Genomic DNA, 23,010 nt, shown 5'->3' on the forward strand with positions numbered 1-23,010 from the left:
AGTGGGACACCACTGGGACACTTAATTAGGCTAACAAAGAAAACGATCACGCTTCATTCGAGCCAGCCGTGGCGCCCATATGCCCGAAATCATTTTTAGGACCTAATGGCATAAGAATATATTTTAAATAAAACCAATACCATGATAATAAAATTTATTTTTACGTGTTTTATTTCATTTTGAATTTGTATACCTTTAAAAAAACACCCTTTACCTTCTCATTTTACTACGCAGCTCGCAGATCGGCTAAAAGCCCTAAAACTTTTAGCGATCCCATATAAAGTTTCAGTTTATATTTTGTGTTTATGGCGCATAATGAATATCGTTTATCTAAGCAACGTCGTATCTAGCGCAAACATTTTATTGAAAAAGCAACAGTATGTTGAGCACCTTAAGCCTACTTTTTCGTCGTGAGATAAGGTCACATAACGACATCTTAAAATAAAAAAGCAGAATAAATTTAATGGCTTTTTGCATTAAAAGATCGACATTTGCAATATTTTATGATTATCTTTGTTTGTTTTAATGATATACAAATAGATTTCATTTTAATAATAGTTTTAACAAAGATAGATATAACTCCGTAATAGATGGATACAGACTAAGGAAAAAACGTGCCTCGAAAATCAAGAAAATTTGATTCTCGTTCAGAGGGCGCTACTAGCTTTGGCCAACTGACTTATAGATGGCGTTGACGGTTTCGTTTGTTATTTAACAATTTTAACGCATATCAGTGAAAGAACATGGGTCAAAATCAAAAAAATAATTAATGCAAATAAAAAAATCATTTATCTATATTTAAATACATTTTATCGTATTTTTATAAATATTTATTTTTAGTTTTAAAGTGTGTCGACAGATGGCAGTGAATTTACTGGGGTTACAAAATTTACTATGACAGTACCGCTCTAGTATAAGTTACTCTATGGTTTTAAGAAGGTCCACTAAAAATAATGTAAGTATTTCATAAATAATAATGTATTACTAAATTCTGAGATAGTAAATATAAATACAGTCGAGGTGAAGTTTAGCTATGGTTAAGTATCTCTATGTATAACACAGTTTTTAGGGTTCCGTACCCAAAGGGTAAAAACGGGACCCTATTATTACTAAGACTCCACTGTCCGTCTGTCCGTCTGTCTGTCACCAGGCGGTATCTCATGAACCGTGATAGCTAGACAGTTAAAATTTTCACAGATGATGTAGTGGTGAAGGACACTGATGGAGGGTTTCGTCACTTTATCTTTAGTATATACTAAAGATAAAGTGACGAAACCCTCCATCAGTGTCCTTCACCACTACATCATAGGTAGTACATCATCGTAGGTAATCTATTTGAGTTTATAATTTGTATATACCTATAGTAGTGTGACTTAAATGACCAGTGAAATGATTCACTGATCATTTTTTCGCAAAAACTGGGCAGTCACTGTTCCTTTTACCTTGGTCTTCTCACAAAATCATAAAATACACGGGATGATAGTCTACATCTGCCGCTTCTTAGATCTGTATGCAAAGATGTATGCATTTAAAATCGTACAAATATTGACGACTTCAAACATAATTATCAGATGCTAGCCCATATAAAAGGGAAAATATTTTATTTTACTCTTTTTGAAGTCGGGTTTTTTTTTTTTTAGGGTAATGTTGTATTAAAATGACAGATCTGTTGGACAAATTGAGGCAATCGAATTGTCGTTATAATATGTGAAAAATAAAACTTGGTTCAATAAACAAAAAAAAGTTTAGTTCTTATCTGAATTTCTTTGCTGCGCAACGTGCAGCGTACCCAGCGTACCTACTGTATTAAACAGAATGAGTTGAAAAATGAAGCCCGGCAAGAATGTCTGTAATAATGAAAAGCAATAACTTTAATAAAAACATTGTTCATGATAAACGAGACCTGACCTGACCTGAAATCTTCCGGGTTGTTTGACCCAGGTCAGGTCCGATGTTTATGAACTGTAAAGAGATACTTATGCATAATCGTAAAACGTAATTTATTTGTATAACATCTTAATAGGGCCATTGCACGAGAAAATTAATGCGAGTTTACCATTTTATTAAGTGTTCCTTTTACCATAATGAAAATTTAAGCGTTCATTTAAAACTAGTCTTGTTTTTTTTTGTTTTTTATTCATTTCTCTCTGTATGATTTGTATTATCTAAGATAGGTTCTTGGTTTGAATCTTATATCATATATTATGATTGTAGAAACTCATGTTTATCACAGTACTCTACGTTTCGCTACGAGCCGTCCAAAAACTGTTTATGACTTACACACTTACAGTAAATAATGAGACAAATGCCACAAATTCTGTAAATTTATTTACGAATTTATTACTATTATTCATTTATTTCATAAGACACGGTACATAGGTGTTACATTGAAATAGTACTGCCAAATTGCGAAACAATTAGTTGAGCTCTTGTAATACATCTGTGTCAATAAAATATAGACATTTTTATTTTAACTTAATAACTAAGCATGCAAAATTAATTCTAACTATTCTGTTAGGCCTTCACGGCCAGCAAAGACGGGTCCACTTTTTATATGTTTCCATGATTAGCTGACCAGTCTACTGCTCCTGTGGGTAATTATCTATTAAATATTTTTTAACACATGTTTTAATAAAAGTACATGGGCTTATCTCTTCAGCAAACAATTTTTCTGAAAGCGCATTAAATATTTTAGGTAGGTACCAAATATTGAAACGTCCGCTCCCCGTAGGGCCAGTAGTAATTAATGGGAGTAAAATGATCTAAGAATAGTTTAGGTTTTCTTCCAGTCACTTTATCTTTGTTCTGTGTTTTACATGGAGATGACTGTGAACTACAGTTATGAGATGCTACAAATAACTTGAATTTTTCATTCACTGGTAGAATATTACATAATCTGAACAGCTGATCGTCTTTGTTACAGGCTCGTTTCTCTTTAGGATTAACTAATAATTTTAAATACCGAATCTGTAACTTTCTAATCATATCTACTTAGTCTAATTGTCCCTATAGAGCTGCTTAAGTTTGACGTTACATAATTTTTTCAATGTTTTAAAATAAATGGCGCCATACCAATTACAGTATCTTTCATTAAATAACGTCGAAAACATAAAACATAATTCAAATTTAAATGCACAAAGCGGTAGAAGTTGTACAGGTATCGGTGTAATATCAAAAATACCTACTCCAAATTTTCTCTTAAATATCTCATACTTGGTGCCGTTACTATAGGAACCTAATCATCCTTTACGCGAAAAGCGATTTTGAATTTAATGTAATTTTAATTTATTTTCAAAAAAAGTATGGTATCTGTTTTAAAATTTTGTTTCGTGGTGGTGCAATAAGGAATATTTATTATTGTCATTATTATGGTAGGTACATATGTAGGTTTGAAGCTTATATTAAAGCCCGGTTCACATTTGTCTGACGCAGAGTGCATCAGACAAATGTGAACGCAACCATATAAATGTATGAAACCGATATTATGCGTCACGACACAACATAACATCAGACAAATGTGAACCGGGCTCGAGCCACCACCGCTGCGCCTTCGGCGAAAAACACGAGTGTTAAGGCTCTTATAAAATCACTAAATTCAAAAGCTATCCGGCATTACGGGGAAAGGTGAAACCTAAAGGGCTACACCGGAGGCAGTTAGCGGTAGAATGGCTACAATAAATTCCTGGTTTTGAACACCCATTGTCAGAACATGCATTCAAAGGGATTCCGGGCTTTATTGAAGCAATATTATACAATATAGGACCATTGAAATACCACGGTTTAATTAGAGCGTTTCTTTGAAGTTTTGCGTTTGCTATTTTTTCGCACAACGATCATTTATTTATTTACAAAGGTACAAAAGGCGGATGGCGGATCATTGTACTTAATGTTTTAAGAATTAATATCAAAGGCAGGTTTAGTCAGTCGTTGTCTTGGCAGCCGGATTATTGAGCGCCGCATAGCTAACGTTATTTTATTACCTATCAATGGACGTGATCTATATTGTCATTCTGTTTTAGTCCTTTCTTAGGGTTCCGTACCTCAAAAGGAAAAAAAAACGGAACCCTTATAGGATCACTCGTGCGTCTGTCTGTCTATGTCTGTCCGTCTGTCACAGCCTATTCTCTCCGAAACTACTGGATCAATTAAGTTGAAATTTGGTAGTTTTAGTACACATAATGTAAGTTTCTGACCCAAAGACGGACATGTAACATAAACAAATGAATTTTAAACATCGGGACCACTTTTAAATGAGAAAATTTAAAAAAAAAGTTTTTTTAAACGATGTATATCGTGTTACAATATCAAATGAAAGAACTCGTTGTAAGAATCTTTTTTTTAAATGTAAAATATATAGTCTAGAAATTATTTAAGAACATAGCTAAAAAAATATTATTCCCGGGGGGGGGGGGGGGTCTAAAATTTTGAAAAAAATGCACAAAATAATTATTTACCTATAGATCACAGGAAAACCTATTAGAAATGTACAGTCAAGCGTGAGTCGAATTTAATTAGTTTTTGATCCGACCCCTACCGGTTCTTTAAAGACATTTCATTCACGTTTCACATAAAAAATACATTGTTAAAAATTGTGTAACGTACGGAACCCTTGGAGCGCGAGTCCGACTCGCACTTGGCCGGTTTTATTTTGGTTACATAACTTACAACAAATACTACATAATTATAATCCTACGCCGAGTTAGACGACGCAACGGAGCCACGCTGGCCCACGCTGTTACGTCGTCACCCAAATCAAGTGCTTAAATTGTATTTTGTGTTTTCTCGTATCTTTGTATTTTTATTTGTTTTGTAGTTCGCAGTGCCTAAGTAGTAATACTAGTAACACTGTAATGCTGTGTAACTAATTTGAATAATAAAAGAAAAATTAAACACTATGCCATGAAATTTACCGAAGTAAACTGACCTGCATAGGTGTGTTGGTTGCCGCTAGATTGGTGAAACCCACGATGTCACTGAAGTATATCGTCACGCAGTCGAAGCTCTCCGCTTGGACCCTTTCACCTCGCTTCAGGGCCTCTGCCACTGTCCTGCTCAAAAAGTAAATATTCTTATTAGCATGCAAAACATTATTGAAATAAAATTATTTGAGTGACCTAGAGTGACCTGATCGACCTAGTGTCTTCTAAGTATCTTTAATAAAACAATTACGGTAAAATGATCATCATTTATGGAATTAGGAATCAAATTATCAGAATTGTTGTTGTTAATAGCAATAATGAGCAGAGGTCGGCGGGGGTGAGCTATTTACCTTATAATTTGACATGCCTCACGTCATATTATTGTATAAGGCAAATAGCTCACCCCCGCCGACGTCTGATAATAAGACATCCTAATGTCGAAAAGCAATTACCTATCAACCTGCCTATCTACATATGAAAAGTGCCTCTGTTGAAAACTAGCGTATTTTTCTGGGCGTACACGGTCGTTTCGGCGTTACGCGCTTACACGCTCGTTACATTTCCCTACATTTGGTCTCTACACTCGTACGCTCGTATAAAACGCTAGTCTGAAACCGCCCTAAAGTTGGAGCTGTTCTCACCTGGGCAGCATTCTGTGCAGCAGATCATCCGTACGTCGCTTCTCCTGGAGTAACTGTTCAGTCCTGGCCGCCACCAGCGCTTCAAGATTACTTGCGTACTTCTCCATCATCGCCAGCATGTTGTCAAATATGTTCGTTTTCCTGAAGAAAAACAATTCATTACTATGTTTTTTTTATTTTTATTTTTTTATACCACGTCGGTGGCAATCAAGCATACGGCCCGCCTGATGGTAAGCAGTTACCGTAGCCTATGGACGCCTGCAACACCGGAGACATTACACGCGCGTTGCCGGCCCTTTAAAAACCTGTACACTCCTTTTTTGAAGAACCCCATACTGTAGCCCCTCGGGAAAACCTCGGCAGGGAGCTCATTCCACAGCCGAAGCGTACGCGGGAGGAAATTCCTCTTAAACCGCACAGTACGCGACCATTTAGGTGCTAGGGTGTGAGGATGAAAACCCTGCCGATGGCGAGCGGTGCGGTGATAGAAAGCGGCCGTTGGCATCATGTCAAACAGTTCTTCAGAGCACAGCCCATTGTACAAGCGGTAGTTTTATTATAGGATAGACTAAATAAGTAATATTTTTATAAATAAATTACGTATGACAAGTATTTCTATTCAGAAGAGTGAATAGGTATATTTATCAAACTTAAATTACTGTCTCTGCGAAGGCAAAATTTCTAAATATAACCGAAGTTCTGCGTACGTGCCTGATTACTAAAACGCTCATATACTCGTAGGTACTTAAAATACAAAATATTAAAGTTAATAATCCTTCAAATTGTCTACCCGCTAGTAGGTATACCCGAAAATACAACGGCTTCTTATATTTATTGATTCATTAATATCTTTACGGGAAATAACTATAATTTAGTATACTTAGGAGCAGTAATAATTTGAAATTGGAAAGTAGTGTAAACTAAAAGCCATTAAATCAATGAAATGTATGGCTCGAGTGATAGACGCCCTAAGTTTCTAGAAACACACAGTAATAAGTAGTAATTTGATCAATCTTTTCGACGCCAACGACGGATATAATTATATCCGAACCGCAGGTTTAACGCCAACGACGGATTAATCCGTCACAGACCGCAGAACAACATAGACCTACGCACGTGCACATGCATAAAGTTCCACTTCGGTGACGTGGCGTCTGAGTGACAGTTTTCGTGTTTGAAACGGCGTCGAAGAGGTAAATGGTCACAACTTACAAAACGATTTTTATAAGAATCCTTCAGATAAACGTTTGTAATGTATATTTTGTTAGATTCTATCTATTTCGTGAATAAATTCGGTTATTAATCCTTACTAATATTATAAATGCGAAAGTCTGTCTGTCGGTCTTTCTGTCTGTGTGTTCCCTCTTAACGCTTAAACAGCTGAATCGATTACGAGTAAGATGAAATTTGGCATAGAGATAGGTTGAGTCCCTTAGAAGGACATAGGATAGTTTTTATCCCGAAAATCATCCCTTAAGAAAGTAAAAAGCGGGGTGGAATTGAGATAATTAATGAAGTGCCTGCTAATTTGTGTGCATAATATGCTCAAATTGAATGATTGCTATGAGAATTTTTCCAGGCGCCATACTTACTTTAGCTGCTGTTACTAAGTCCACGCAGACGAAGTCGCGGGCAAAAGCTAGTGTTATTATAAATTGTTTCTCGTCCGACATACTAGCGGTCCGTAAAATGACTGGGGTACAACAGACGTAGGCATTCACGATAAGATTATTAACGCTACATTAACTCTAGTCAAAACGTGCTAATGAAGTCCGAGCGGAAATGTCCCTCTGCATTAATCACCTAAATTATTCAAACCTTACTAAACATAACCTACTCCTGTCTGTAGCAGGCGTATTCTAATTTAATTATACGATATTAATTTGATCAGGATTATAATATATGGATCGGATCTGTCAGTGTCAAAAGTGACATTTCTTCAACCAAAAACCAGGTCGAATTCATATCCTATAAATAATTAAAATTAGAATACGCCTGTGAGTGTATAATTAAGTACTTTTATTTACCCGTACATTTTTTATTGATAATGAGAAACAAACAGCGAAAAATAATACAAATTATTACACTTAAATACATACATAAGACATAAGCCAAAACAGTTTCCACTACTGAAATTAGATCATTATGGTTGCTCAGGCAAGACTTGTTTGTACAATTCAATTCGACTAAGTATCTCTTGATCTAGTGCTTATAGAACTAAACAATGTGAATTTGAAACTTAAGCAAAAACGTGATATGCATTAATTTTAATTTTACAATAGTAAACTATCAAAATCAATATTGTATTAGTATTTGCTCTATTAGTAGTAGAGTAATATATTATTTGTTCATTTCAATCAACATGAGAATATTAATTTATCATTTTTTTTTATAATAATATTTCAGCCTACATACGTCCCACTGCTGGGCACAGGTCTCCTCTCATGCGCGAGAGGGATTGGGCTATAGTCCCCACGCTAGCCCACCCCAGTAGCATTTATACGTCATTATGACGTCAGCGACGTCATTATGACGTAATAATGCCGTCATTATGACGTCTCTGACGTCATTTTGCTACCTGGGCAATGTGGGTTGACACTTAGGTTAGGTTAAATAATACAAAAGGATCATTCTTCAAGTATTTCAAACGCCGAAATAATGTATGGATTATTATTATTATTCTGACGTAACCAAACGAAGGCCCGAGGGATACGAGTACATTATACATACTGAATTTTGCAAGGAAATAAAATGGATTAGGCAATCCTTCATTATAATCCTCTACGGAAAACTCTATATACACACTCTTAAACAAAATATTTTGTGTTCATGTACTCTTAACTTAACACGTACTAACCATATTTTTACTTTTAGGACTTTTTTCGTATAATCTCGACATTACTTTTTTGTAGAAGTCACAAAAAGACAAATAGGCCCACCAATTGCTACTCACGTCACGTCCTCAAGTCTGAATAGGTAAGCCGCTCGTATGCATTGAGGATAAGTCCAGGCCTGGCAGTTAGCTAGTGGCTAGTTAGCTAGTAAGCTAAACATGTGCCGTCACAAGTATCCTTGAGCTTCGTTCTACGGACCGACAGCTACGCTATTCCTGATTTAACTCACAAACATGCATACTCCTGCATATCCTTTAGCCTGTGCCAAAATTGCTACTGATTAGCCATCGGTAAAGTCGCTAGTAAAGATGCGTTGAAGATAGCTAAGACAGGCGGCCTGGTTACTATGCTTTACCATACCTCTAGTATAGGTGACCTTAGCCATTGGACAAACCCTGAAATCCCACGTAAGGTTACTTCTCAGGAATGCTCTAACGTTAATGTTTTTTTAATTAGAACAAAAGATAAAGGAATAAATGATCGACAACAAAAAGAAACATACTGTTTTAATAATTGGCAGTGTTTTTGACAACTTGTTCGAAAATGTGCGGCAATGATGACATTTGTCAAAAGTCAGAATCTTATTAATGTCATAAATTAAAAAAGATAATCAATTAAGGTAAAGAAGGTTTTATACTATTTATTACCTCAGGAGCTATTAACACATACAGGCTGCTACAGAGTAAAAAATCGTAATTTGTTAATTTCGTCGTAACTGCTACACCAGTTGTTATGATACTTGGTATACTGATTCTAAATACCCTAATGCATATGTACATTTCGGCTTTGTCCAATGGCTAAGGACCCCCTGTACAAATAAGGATCATTCTACTTTTTCGTGACCATTAATCTATTGCCAGAAAAAAGTATGATAGATATTGAATTCGTGTATAACAAGTGTATTCCTAAATTGTACATGAACCAAATCGTAGGAATTTGTTGACCAAAATTCATATATGCAGTAGTTAATGCCTTATTTTCATACATAACCGGGACCGGGAGACAACCAAGGACAAATGGTCCTCATCCGCAGGCTGCAAGGTCAATCACAGTAACTCAGTGGAGTTACTGTGATTAAGAATATTTACAGTACAAAGCTATCGCGATCGATAACCCAATTAAGCCCCTTTCTTCATCACAAAACAAGAAATGAAAGTAATGGCCAAGAATATGTATAACTATTACTTGATGACATGTATCTTCGCGTTATGAATAAACTATCTGTATCTGTATGTGTGTCTCAAGTATTCTAAAATTATGCATTTTACGACGTGACAAAAACTTATGTATTTACAACGAAAAGTAGAATGGCCCATAAGTCTTTGACATTGAGCGTACTACACCTAAATTAAACCAACAGTCTGGTCATCTGACGTCATCTGACTGCCAGATTTGACTTACTAGATACTCACATGGCAGCGTGCATATCCTTGCCTGAGCCGCAGGTCAGGTCGTCGGTCAATCGTTCGCTCCAGCATGCGTTTAGGATAGCTAAGATCGACGATCTGGCCGCTAAGCTCATTGGATACTTACATGCCAGCATGCATATCCTTGAGCCTGAGTCGAACTAGCCGTAAGTCAGGTCGTCGGTCAGGCCGCTCGCTCCAGCACGCGTTCAGGACAGCTAAGACCGACGGTCTGGCCGCTAAGCCGCTCATCGGCGGCCTGAAGAGGACGCCGCCAATCGGCTGTCGGACTCGGCCGATAATCTCTAAGGGGATAGAAATACAATTTTAACGTCCCATCTCAAATAAAATATCGCAAAGCTCGACGTGACGAATAAGCTTCATTTTTTAAATTAAGCTATGTATGTATAAATTAAGAGGGTTGACAAACAACCGGGTGGCTTTCGATTTTTTTTTTGGTGTTGTAACAATATTTTGGGTTCCGATAATGTTTCATGAAAACCTTTTGACAATCACACAATAACGAACATTAAACACACCTACCAGTATATTTATATAACAGTGGTTTATTTCGTTGGCGCTACTCGTTTTAATGACACTTTAAAAAAATACTTAATGTATCTCTTTTCCATATTTCAAACTTTATTCGGCTTTAAATTACAAAAAAATAAGTTACTGTATCCTTCACGTTTCCATACTAGCAGCATAGAGTAACTTATACTAGAGCGGTACTGTCATAGTAAATTTTGTAACCCCAGTAAATTCACTGCCATCTGTCGACACACTTTAAAACTAAAAATAAAGATTTATAAAAATACGATAGAATGTATTTAAATATAGATAAATGATTTTTTTATTTGCATTAATTATTTTTATGATTTTGACCCATGTTCTTTCACTGATATGCGTTAAAATTGTTAAATAACAAACGAAACCGTCAACGCCATCTATACGACTGTAGGCCAAAACTAGTAGCGCCCTCTGAACGAGAATCAAATTTTCTTGATTTTCGAGGCACGTTTTTTCCTTAGACTGTATCTATCTATTACGGAGTTATATCTATCTTTGCTAGCAGTTTCACAATATTAAATTCGAAAAATGAATTACGATACCTACTTTATTAGTTTACCGAAAGGTTGAGGTTTTAATATTTATCTAAACCCGACCCACCCTCCGCCCACACCTATTCAACTTTAAATACTAAAGAATAAAACGCAGAGATAATGTACCTACCTACATGTTTTTACGTCGAAAGAAATGATTTGAATACTTAAATAGCCATTTATCGTTAAGATATTTTTAAGAAACACTAAACAGTTAAACATCAATGTCTGTGTTTTACATAAAACGATGACCCAAAAGTGGAAAAATGATAAAATCGCTTTTATTTCTTAGAACTAGCTCCCAGTAGGATTTTTGATTGTTATCATGCCTGTGACAGCTATCATTCGGTACATTTTACGTTTTGAAATCAAAAATTACCTATATCGGAATGACAGTCAGTTAAAAACCAGGGTTTAAACTTTTTTGGTGAGGCGTGAAATATGACCTTGACTGGAATTCTCTATGCTGTTGAAAATACGGTAATAAATATCCCCTTTAAAGCGGCTGCTAGGCTTACTTTTAATTTCGCGCTTCAACGGAATGGCCTAGACGGTTTTATAAAAATAACTGAGATTTAATACATAGAAAGTCTTATTTATAAAAACGTTTCGGCTTCATTTTACGCGGTAGTAATGTAAGTTTGAATAGTATTAAGCAGTTACTTTGTAAACTAGGCCTTGTTGGGATTAGTCATTGGTGCGAGCCGGGATTTGAACCCGCGACCTCCGAATTGCAAGTCGCACGCTCTTACCGCTAGGCCACCAGGCTGGTGGCACCAGCGCTTCATCCCAGCCACTATCTACGTACATTGAAATACATGTCATATATGAAATGACATCTATTACAGTTTGTGTAGCATTAAACAAATCACACACAAGAACGAGTGGGGACAATAAGGTATAGTTTCGGCAAAATTTCTTCTCAGTATTAGCTACGAATTCTGCCAGGAAGAAAATTGCGTGGTTGCGATACCTTTCGTGGCAAACAATGTATAAGATAATAAAAGAAAGGTAAGCCGGTAATATACCGGGTGGGCGTGTAACACGAGCAAATAATTAAAAACATAATTATACTTTACTTCTCAAACGATAAAACTTTTGTTAAGCAACTTTTAAACTTCCTTTGTGAATTCGTTCGACTTCCCATTTTTCATACAAATTAATTATCAATTTATCATCTTCAATGTTCCGTATCATCATTGTTATTGACGTTGCTTGTCACGCTATAAACAGAACAAACTTCGCAATACATTGCGTCTAATTTACGTTACATTGCCGACTACCAAGGTAAACTGCATTCAAAAGTTTGATCAGATACCGCAATGTAACGTAAATTGTATGCAAGTTCTTGCTAGTCTAAACCTCGCTTTGAATAAACTTTAAAGTGTACTAAAAAACAACACACAAGTATTTTTTAAAGCCTCCATAAAAACCAGATAAAAAAAAAGTCGCTGATTTTTTTTTAAATTAAATGTTGTTTAGTTTGAGGAGTGCAGCCAACAGTTTAATTATTTATTCCTCCTGGCACAGGGCCCTCCCGGTAAAATATAATTCAGGCTTGTTAAATAAAAAGCCGCCCAGGGCATTCTGACGTATAATGTGTTGTGTCAGGCATATTTCCATGTGCATTTCTAGCAATATTAGTAATCTGAATGAACAACTGGATCCTACACAGTTTCAAAGCTATCTACTGTTTACGTGGAATGAGTTTTCAAATGTATGCTTAATATGATAATATGTCGTCTGCCGTTCCCAAACCAAAAAACCTCTGCAGTATTCCGAACTTTGTTTTTACATCGACCGGTCGATTGCTTCAATTTGTCCAATCCAACCGATCTGTCTTTTTATTAGTTAATGGTAAAAACAGAAGATACAATAAACTGGGTATAAAATTGGCCAGTCGAATCACTTTTGTATCATCATCACAGGCCTTTGCGTCTATGGCATAAAGAACAGAGCCTAAAATAATTAAATAGGCTCTTACATTACCGCCGCCGGCAGTTTTGTGCTAGCATAATAGTATTTTATACAATTGCAAAGCTTGCTGAGTGGCCTAAGTGAGTACGGGATTGAAAAGCTTGATTACATCACTACTGTATGCATTACTTTTTCTACTAAAAGCTAAATAATTTTAACAAACATAGCTAAGTACATACCTACTAAAACAGTTTAGTTTTGTTGTTGCCAGTAAGCTTTGTTTTCGTATGGTTATGCCTCTTGACCGCGGCGACATGTAATTAGTAATAGTACATTACTACAGAGGCCGGGAAGTAAGGGGTTGCCGGCCGAATGCATATATACGGCCGAACGTAGTGAGGCCGGATAGTTATGAGGCCGACAACCCCTTTTCACGCCGATGTATGTATAGTGCTTTTCTCAAACATGCAATGAAATAAATAAAGAAATCTCCACGAAATCAAAGTTTTAATTCTAAAGAAACTAAAAGTAAACTAGGCACAAAATATAACTACCACCTGTACCTATCTTTATCACACGTGTCGTATATTTTACACATGTAGTTAATCAATTTATTACACAAATGTTCAAAGGTATATTTATGAATCTTTGATTTTTCGCCTTGCATCCTTCTGACTGTAGTGTTAGTAGCCACATAACTAAGATTACATCGTTTTTTATGTTGATATTATGCTTCACATACATCGTTGCCTTAAACATGGAGTATAAGTAACAGGTATTCATTTAATATTTTCGTCGGAACTCATATTATACAATAAACAACGCACAATAAATCCAATAAAATAGAATTACAGATACACAATGAAAAATGTTCAACTTTACCTCCAAAACGATTAAAAAAACAACAACGCGTGTTTGAATAGACATTTTTACCGCTAATATTTAAATGAAATATAGGTTATCAAAGGACTGTTTCATTTCAAACATAGACAGAGATAATCATACTATCTTTGTCTTACACTGGTACTAGCACCCAAAAGAAAAGGATGAGTATAGTTTTTTTGTTCTTTTTTACTGACAAACTGGTTTGACCAACTATATTTTAAATCTGTATTTGTAGGTAAATTTGCAATTCAATATTATTGGAATTTGTTAGTGTTTTATTTATATATTTTTGTAAAACTGCAAAATATATTAATTATCGTTTATTGTTTTTTTTAAAGGGGTATTGGCAGAACGTCATTCCGAACCATAAGCAAATATTGGTTATAGTTTTTTTTTGGCTGAATGCCATTATGCTGTGTCACAAATATATGTGAAATGGAAATTAAAAAAGAGGCACTTCCCGGCCTAGGCCTGCAACTTTGTATGAAATTTCATTACAGGCCCCTCGTCTAGCCGCGCCGGAGTCGTGATACTTCCCAGCCTAATGCCTGTAATGAAATTTCATACAAAGTTGCAGGCCTAGGCCGGGAAGTGGCTCTTTTTTAATTTCCATTTCACATATATTTGAGACACAGCATCATGGCATTCAGCCAAAAAAAAAAATTTAACCAATATTTGCTTATGGTTCGGAATGACATTCTGCCAATACCCCTTAAAAAAAACAATAAACGATTATTAATATATTTTGCAGTTTTATTTGTATCAAATTTACAAAAAATATATAAATAAAACATTATTAACAAATTCCAATAATATTTAATTACAAATTTACCTACAAATACAGATTTAAAATATAGTTGGTCAAACCAGTTTGTCAGTAAATAAGAACAAAAAAACTATACTCATCCTTTTCTTTTGGGTGCTAGTACCAGTGTAAGACAAAGATAGTATGATTATCTCTGTCTATGTTTGAAATGAGACAGTCCTTTGACAAACATATTTCATTTAAATATTAGCGGTAAAAATGTCTACTCAAACACGCGTTGGTGGTTTTTTAATCGTTTTGGAGGTAAAGTTGAACATTTTTCATTGTGTATCTGTAATTATATTTTATTGGATTTATTGTGCGTTGTTTGTTGTGTTATTTAATATGAGTTCCGACGAAAATATTAAATGAATACCTGTTAATTATACTCCATGTTTAAGGCAACGATGTATGTGAAGCATAATATCAACATAAAAAACGATGTAATCTTAGTTATGTGGCTAAAACTACAGTCAGAAGGATACAAGGCGAAAAATCAAAGATACATAAATATACCTTTGAACATTTGTGTAATAAATTGATTAACTACATGTGTAAAATATACGACACGTGTGATAAAGATAGGTACAAGTGGTAGTTATATTTTGTGCCTAGTTTACTTTTAGTTTCTTTAGAATTAAAACTTTGATTTCGTGGAGATTTCTTTATTTATTTCATTGCATGTTTGAGAAAAGCACTATACATACATCGGCGTGAAAAGGGGTTGTCGGCCTCATAACTATCCGGCCTCACTACGTTCGGCCGTATATATGCATTCGGCCGGCAACTCCTTACTTCCCGGCCTCTGTAGTAATGTACTATTTCTCAAACATGCTATGTAATATTGATATTACGTTCTTTATATTAGGCTGGGAAGTATCACGACTCCGGCGCGGCTAGACGAGGGGCCTGTAATGAAATTTCATACAAAGTTGCAGGCCTAGGCCGGGAAGTGGCTTTTTTTTAATTTCCATTTCACATATATTTGTGACACAGCATCATGGCATTCAGCCAAAAAAAAACTATAACCAATATTTGCTTATGGTTCCGAATGACATTCTGCTAATACCCCTTAAAAAAATCAATAAACGATAATTAATATATTTTGCAGTTTTATTTGTATCGAATTTACAAAAAATATATAAATAAAACATTATTAACAAATTCCAATAATATTGAATTGCAAATTTACCTTCAAATACAGATTTAAAATATAGTTGGTCAAACCAGTTTGTCAGTAAATAAGAACAAAAAACTATACTCATCCTTTTCTTTTGGGTGCTAGTACCAGTGTAAGACAAAGATAGTATGATTATCTCTGTCTATGTTTGAAATGAGACAGTCCTTTGACAAACTATATTTCATTTAAATATTAGCGGTAAAAATGTCTACTCAAACACGCGTTGGTGTTTTTTTAATCGTTTTGGAGGTAAAGTTGAACATTTTTCATTGTGTATCTGTAATTCTATTTTATTGGATTTATTGTGCGTTGTTTATTGTGTTATTTAATATGAGTTCCGACGAAAATATTAAATGAATACCTGTTAATTATACTCCATGTTTAAGGCAACGATGTATGTAAAGCATAATATCAACATAAAAAACGATGTAATTTTAGTTATGTGGCTAAAGCTACAGTCAGAAGGATGCAAGGCGAAAAATCAAAGATACATAAATATACCTATGAACATTTGTGTAATAAATTGATTAACTACATGTTTAAAATATACGACACGTGTGATAAAGATAGGTACAGGTGGTAGTTATATTTTGTGCCTAGTTTACTTGTAGTTTCTTTAGAATTAAAACTTTGATTTCGTGGAGATTTCTTTATTTATTTCATTGCATGTTTGAGAAAAGCACTATACATACATCGGCGTGAAAAGGGGTTGTCGGCCTCATAACTATCCGGCCTCACTACGTTCGGCCGTATATATGCATTCGGCCGGCAACCCCTTACTTCCCGGCCTCTGTAGTAATGTACTATTACGTACACTATATTCACTTTCGTAATGACCTCATTATAGTTGAGTCCGGGAGCCCATAGCGAAAAAATGCGATTATAGTTTGGTATACGAAGTTTTAATTCCAAGATTAAAGTCGACGAGTAGAAAAAAATCTTACCAGCATTAGTCAGATTGGTATCGCCCCACGGTCCGTTTCTCCCCAGTATCTCATACAGAATGATACCGAAGGAGTACACGTCCCCCTTCTGCGAGCCGCGGGATGGGGGGTTCGGGTCGCGGAGCAGTTCGGGAGCGCGCCAGAGCATGCGCCGTTCCATGCGCAGTGCGTCTTCCGCGTCAGCGCAGCCATCTGTTGAAAAATATTTTACTAGAAAATCCTTCGCCTCAATTTTTTTTCTTTGCCACCTTTTTCTACTGACAAAATTTGTTAAACTATGAGTGAAGGTACAGTACGGACGCTAACCCCGAAGAATTTCGTACACTAACCTGCCTATTCTGACCTCTATCGCATGCGCGCGATTATAGTATGAATTTTCTTAAATTATTTTTAGGCGTTAGGCCCTAATCCGTTAAACAAAAGCCTTTATTTTTTTTATGAAGAGGTGCCTTAGTCGCGTGCGGAGCACGTGCTAAAGCAACCATGTCGTTTAAAATCAACTATCGTGATAGTATTAAGGTTCAAAATGTAACAGCTCAGCTGAGATATAACGAGTTTGAAGGACGATCGGTTGCCTGTGTGGCCTCAGAATACAGAGCTGTTACATAAATTTAAACCATATAAATAGGATGGTAAAATTTCTTTTTAAACGAGTTTGTTCCCTTTCAGTCAGTAGCGGTAGCATTGGTAACCGCTGGACAAAAGAAACAAAGGCTTTTGTTGTGTGAAGCGTAATAATCATTTGAGAAAATTCATACTATATATTGTTTCCCGCCTATAATGGCAGCGGTCAATGGTTATTAATTATGCGCAATTATGCGTGAATGTATGAAATTCTTTGTGCTTAGCGTCCGTACTTTAATATCCGGTTAAGTCTATAATTAATTTTCGATACTTACTACAAGATTGATCTCTAACTGTATTTTTTTAGACAGTCATTTACTACTCACTGGCCTCTGCCCGAGCTTCGCTTACGTAGTACCTACTCGTTAAGGGACCCACTGATTACCAGTTTGCCGGACGATATCAGCCTGTCAGTTGTCCGGAACTGTCACATTGTTGTCTAACTGACATGCTGATATCGTCCGGCGGAGTGGTAATCAGTGGGCCCCTTTATGCTCTCATACTATTTAAATTGTAACCAACATTGCACTCCCTATATGTATCATGGGATAAACAGTATCCTATATCATTTTCTTAGTTACCTATTAAACACCGGTGTGCTGGATTTCATCGAAACCCGTTTAGTGGAGTGGATGGAGGAATAAACATACAAACTAACACATTTATAATATTAGTGGAGAATAAAAGACGTTTACACACTATTTTGATATTAAAAAAGACTGCTTGTCAATCTTAATTAATACAATACAACAAAGTGAATTAATTATAAATGGCCTGCAATACGCACATGTGAAATTTTATAATACTTTTTGCTTAAATTGGGTAAGATGACAGCTGTCATCTCCGTTCAATTTATAACCTTAGAACAAAAAAATTATTGAAATGACAGCTGTCACCATACCCAAGCTAAGTGAAAAATACTATAGGTTCTGCTGAAAAAGTTAGAGAAGTTCTACATTCGCAGTAAGGCTGATCTAAATTTGAATATAATACTAGAGTTAGCTCAAGAAAAGTCTGCAACTATTTTATTTTAACCGTCAAACTTCTATGAAATTATGACGAATAAATAATTACACTTGTACTGCGTATGCTATCAATACCGTTGCAGACTTTTCTTGGTCTTACTTTATCTCTATTATGTCGCATACGAGCAAGAAACCAAAGATCATAAAATTAAAGTTCAAGCTCATCAATTACCAAAAATCGTTTGGAAGACATCAATCATCTGACATCAAACGTTGAAAGTCCCTTTTACTTTCTTATTCTCAATTTTCTCAAATAATAGTATAACTTAAGCAGATAGCCTGAAGGTTTATATTTTAATGTTACCGTCGAGTTCATCAAAAGCTCGACACGATGCGGGAATTAAAGCATTGATGTTAACAAGATTATAAGTTGCTTGTTACTTTATTGCTTCCTTTCGAATTAATTTACAGTGTAATTAAATTATAGCAGTAGGTATTCGCAAAGTAATTAATGCTAGAGCCGATTCTTGAAAAGGTATTATATCAATCGAACATTCTAACCAAACAGGTTAAACGTACTCCATTTGAATGTTTCGTATCGTAAGTATTGAACAAACACCTTTTAAGCCCCTGAAGCCCTAAATACTTCATTATTTTCATTAATTAAAATTTTTGGCCAGACAAAATTGCTCGTATTTACAAAGGCCGGTTTCAGACTTCAGACTAGCGTTTTTTTCTGCGCGTGACACTGTGCGGTCGTTTGGGCGTTAAGCGCTTACACGTGCGCTATTCCCAATAGGAATTGCCCATCTGTCTTTGAGAAATTGAGTAACAAATAATTTTTAAGAAAAAAAAACCGACTTCAATGGGGGATGCCGTTGAAAGATTACTTATTGTTGATGGTGCACTCTTAGATTCCAGACGATGAAATGAAAAAGACAGCATCTTTTGCCTAATTATGTAGAAAAGGAGGTAAAACCACCCACTTTTCTAGTAGCATTTCGGTTCTAGGGTCGCAGTTCTAACCTAACCTAACCCACTTTTCTGATAGCATTTCGTTTCTGTAAGGGTCACAGTTCTAACCTAACCTACGTTTCTAATAGTTTTGTTCTGTGAGAATCGCGGTTGAATGTCCATGTCCGGCTGTCCGGGTACAAGTTTGGGCCCAAGTTCGGTCTGTGTCCGGGTCCAAGTCGGAGTCCGGGTTCAAGTCCGGGTCCGAGTTCGGTCCGGGTCCGAGTCGGAGTCCATGTCCAGACCCGGGTCCGGGTCCGAGTCCGGGTCCAAGTTTGGGTCTGGGTCGATAACGAAGAGAACAAATCGCCAAACGTGAACTATGTGTCCCTGAAGAGTTCCATTCTGATCATCATCAGCAGTTCCACTTCATCAAATGTCACTTTTTTAAATGTAAATGCTGGATTTGTTGATGAAAATACAAAAATCACTTTATGTATGCCTTTCACATTTGAGGAGTTCCCTCAGTTCCTCATGGATCCCATCACCAGAACTCGAGCTTGACAAAAATGTGTTTTGAAACCTAACTTGCTCAACAAACATAACGAAGAGGACAAATCGCCAAACGTGAACTATGCGTCATTGAAGAGTTTCGTTCTGATCATCATCAGCAGTTCCACTTCATCAAATGTCACTTTTTTAAATGGAAATGCTGGATTTGTTGATGAAAATACAAAAATCACTATATGTATGCCTTTCACATTTGAGGAGTTCCCTCGATTCCTCATGGATCCCATCACCAGAACTCGAGCTTGACAAAAATGTGTTTTGAAAACCTAACTTGCTCAACAAACATAACGAAGAGGACAAATCGCCAAACGTGAACTATGCGTCATTGAAGAGTTCCGTTCTGATCATCATCAGCACTGCTTCCACTTCATCAAATGTCACGTTTTTAAATGTAAATGCTTGATTTGTTGATGAAAATACTAAAATCACTATATGTATGCCGTTGACATTTGAGGAGCTCCCTCGATTCCTCATGGATCCCATCATCAGAACTGCGTTTTGACAAAAACGGGACCAATCTGTATGTATATATTTACAATCAAAAAAAGAATTTTCAAAATCGGTCCAGTAATGACGGACTTATGGAGTAACAAACATTAAGAAAAAAAAAAAAAAACAACCGAATTGAGAACCTCCTCCTTTTGAAATCTTGAAGTCGGTTAAAATTCCGGTTCCGTACCTCAAAAGGCGAAAACGGAACCCTTATAGGATCACTCGTGCGCCTGTCTGTCTGTCTGTCCGTCTGTCACAGCCTATTTTCTCCGAAACTACGGGACCAATTTAGTTGAAATTTGGTATACATATGTAAGTTTGTGACCCAAAGACGGTCATGTAACGTAAACAAATGAATTTAAACAAGAGGGCCACTTTTGGGGGGTAAATGAGAAAATTAAAAAATAAAGTTTTACAAACTATTTCGTGTTACATATCAAATGAAAGAGCTCATTGTGAAAATCTCAAATATTTTTTTTATAATTTTAGGATAAACAATTTAGAAGTTATTCAAGAAAATAAGCTAAAAATGACCATTCCCCCCTTTATCTCCGAAACTACTGGGTCTGAAATTTTGAATAAAATACAAAAATAGATCTTTACCTATAAATTACAAGAAAACTTATTAGAAATGTGCAGTCAAGCGTGAGTCGGACTTAATTACTTAGTTTTTGATCCGACCCCTACGGGTTTTTAAAAGATATTTCACTCACGGTTCACATAAAAAATACATTGTTTAAATTGTGTAATGTACGGAACCCTTGTAACGCGAGTCCGACTCGCACTTGGCCGGTTTTTTTCAAGTTTCTTTCGAAAAAAAAAAAATATTTTTCAATATACTTAATTAGGAATTTAAGCAGATAGGTTAAGGTTGCATGTCTAGTGTGTTTGTTTATGGTATTGACACTGTAATCACTCATCAGTGGCATTGTGTGTGACGTATTTAATTTTTCTGAATAGAACTGGAAAAAAACCGCAGAAACGAAATTTGGAAAAATTCCCGATAAAAATTTGTTTTTTTCCGGAATTTTCATCTCTAATCAAACGTGATCTTTACTGTAGAGGTTTCAATACAATCGTCTTCGGTTCGGGTTATTTTGAATTGAATTCGATATTTTTGACGGAAAGTGAACGTAATGAAATTATAATTAGTGCCATTCAGCCTAGAGGCTCCAGCCTCCAGCACGCTTGCCGCGATACAATAAATTAAATTAAATTAAATGGCGGTGTATTTTTGAAATAAAATTTTTGCGTTATTTTTCTGGTCATATTTTTTTAGATTTTCAGAAAAATAACTATTACATAAGAAACACCTCTGAAATAGAATTTGAATGATAGGAAACATGATGATGTTTTAAGTAGGTAAATAGTTTTGAAGAAATAATAAATTAAAATCAATTGAGCCAGGAATATGACGCCCGTAGCAGGAAAGTGACAATCTTAGCAGAAAAATGACGAAGTCGTTGCTGCTTTTTTGTTGTTTGGAGAAAATAACCACCATGTATAAAGGAAATTGTAAATAGAAGTTGAATAGTAGGTATAGAAGGCATAATGCTTTATGCTTTTCACAGCACTTATGATCTTTTTATACCAGATAGACAGACGTACGGACGTGTAGGCGGACATGAAAAAACTATAATAGAATTAGGTACTTTTAAAAATATGCTTTCTTCTGTAGATAATTAATTAATTACCATTACCAGTAATATTTTATTCTTAAAGTGACTTAGGAGGAAAATACACATTTGAGATTGTGCAATCTGTAGACGCCACAAGATTGAAGAATTGCTGCTAGTAAGGTTCCCGTACTAAACTAACGCCGACTCGTGCAGATATGTCAGCGCCGCAATCTAGTCCGTCAGCAGACTTACACTTGAGATTATGCAGTCCATAGTCGGCAATCTGCAGAACCCATCGGCTGTCAACGAGGCAGTTGCTACTCGTGAGGTTCCCATGCGATACGAGCGCCGAATCGTGCAGATACGTTAGTCCCCGTAGCAGATCCGCCACCTAATGCGAACAGCAAAAAAATGTGCATGAAAATACAAGAAATTACTTAAATACATAGAAAACACCCACAACTATAGGAATTAATAACCCCGGGCGGGACCTCCTTTTTCGTATTTCAGATTTTTTTCAGACAATGTTAAATGTCAATCAAGCAGCAGTAGTAAGCAGATCCTTCCATCACCCGGTGATTTAATGAAGGACTGACAACTAACCAGGTTGGCCTCGAACATGTCGTCCAGGTCAGGTCGCGGTCAGCCAGCACCCTGGACAGCGAGCCGCGGAAGGGTATTGCATCCTATGAGTAAATGACAGATGTGACAAATAACCAGGCTGGCCACGAACATGTCGTCGAGGTGCAGATCGCGGTCAGCCAGCACCCTGGCCAGCGAGCCGCGGAAGGGGATTGCATCCTACGAGTAAATGACATATGTGACAAATAACCAGGCTGGCCACGAACATGTCGTCGAGGTGCAGATCGCGGTCAGCCAGCACCCTGGCCAGCGAGCCGCGGAAGGGTATTGCATCCTACGAGTAAATGACAGATGTGACAAATAACCAGGCTGGCCACGAACATGTCGTCCAGGTGCAGATCGCGGTCAGCCAGCACCCTGGCCAGCGAGCCGCGGAAGGGGATTGCATCCTACGAGTAAATGACAGATGTGACAACTAACCAGGCTGGCCACGAACATGTCGTCCAGGTG

The 23,010-nt window shown here is 36.3% G+C and overlaps 2 protein-coding genes across 2 annotated transcripts in view; both read right to left on the reverse strand.

Annotated features, from left to right (window-relative positions):
* Positions 1–23,010, reverse strand: part of LOC134744111 (guanylate cyclase 32E-like) — a 109,348-nt gene that overhangs the window by 18,573 nt on the left and 67,765 nt on the right. Inside the window, exons 14-18 of the mRNA XM_063677805.1 lie at positions 22,171–22,309; positions 16,695–16,886; positions 9,988–10,165; positions 5,561–5,701; positions 4,925–5,048 (exon numbers count right to left, since the gene is read on the reverse strand). Coding sequence (XP_063533875.1) covers positions 4,925–5,048; positions 5,561–5,701; positions 9,988–10,165; positions 16,695–16,886; positions 22,171–22,309 — 774 coding nt within the window. The remainder of the gene's footprint in view (positions 1–4,924; positions 5,049–5,560; positions 5,702–9,987; positions 10,166–16,694; positions 16,887–22,170; positions 22,310–23,010) is intronic.
* LOC134744095 (galactokinase-like) overlaps positions 13,601–23,010 on the reverse strand; it is a 156,578-nt gene continuing 147,168 nt past the window's right edge. The window contains exon 10 of the mRNA XM_063677783.1: positions 13,601–13,612. The gene's annotated coding sequence lies outside the window, so the exon portion shown is untranslated. The remainder of the gene's footprint in view (positions 13,613–23,010) is intronic.

This window comes from Cydia strobilella, chromosome 9, assembly GCF_947568885.1.
Source record: "Cydia strobilella chromosome 9, ilCydStro3.1, whole genome shotgun sequence".
NCBI lineage: Eukaryota > Metazoa > Arthropoda > Insecta > Lepidoptera > Tortricidae > Cydia > Cydia strobilella.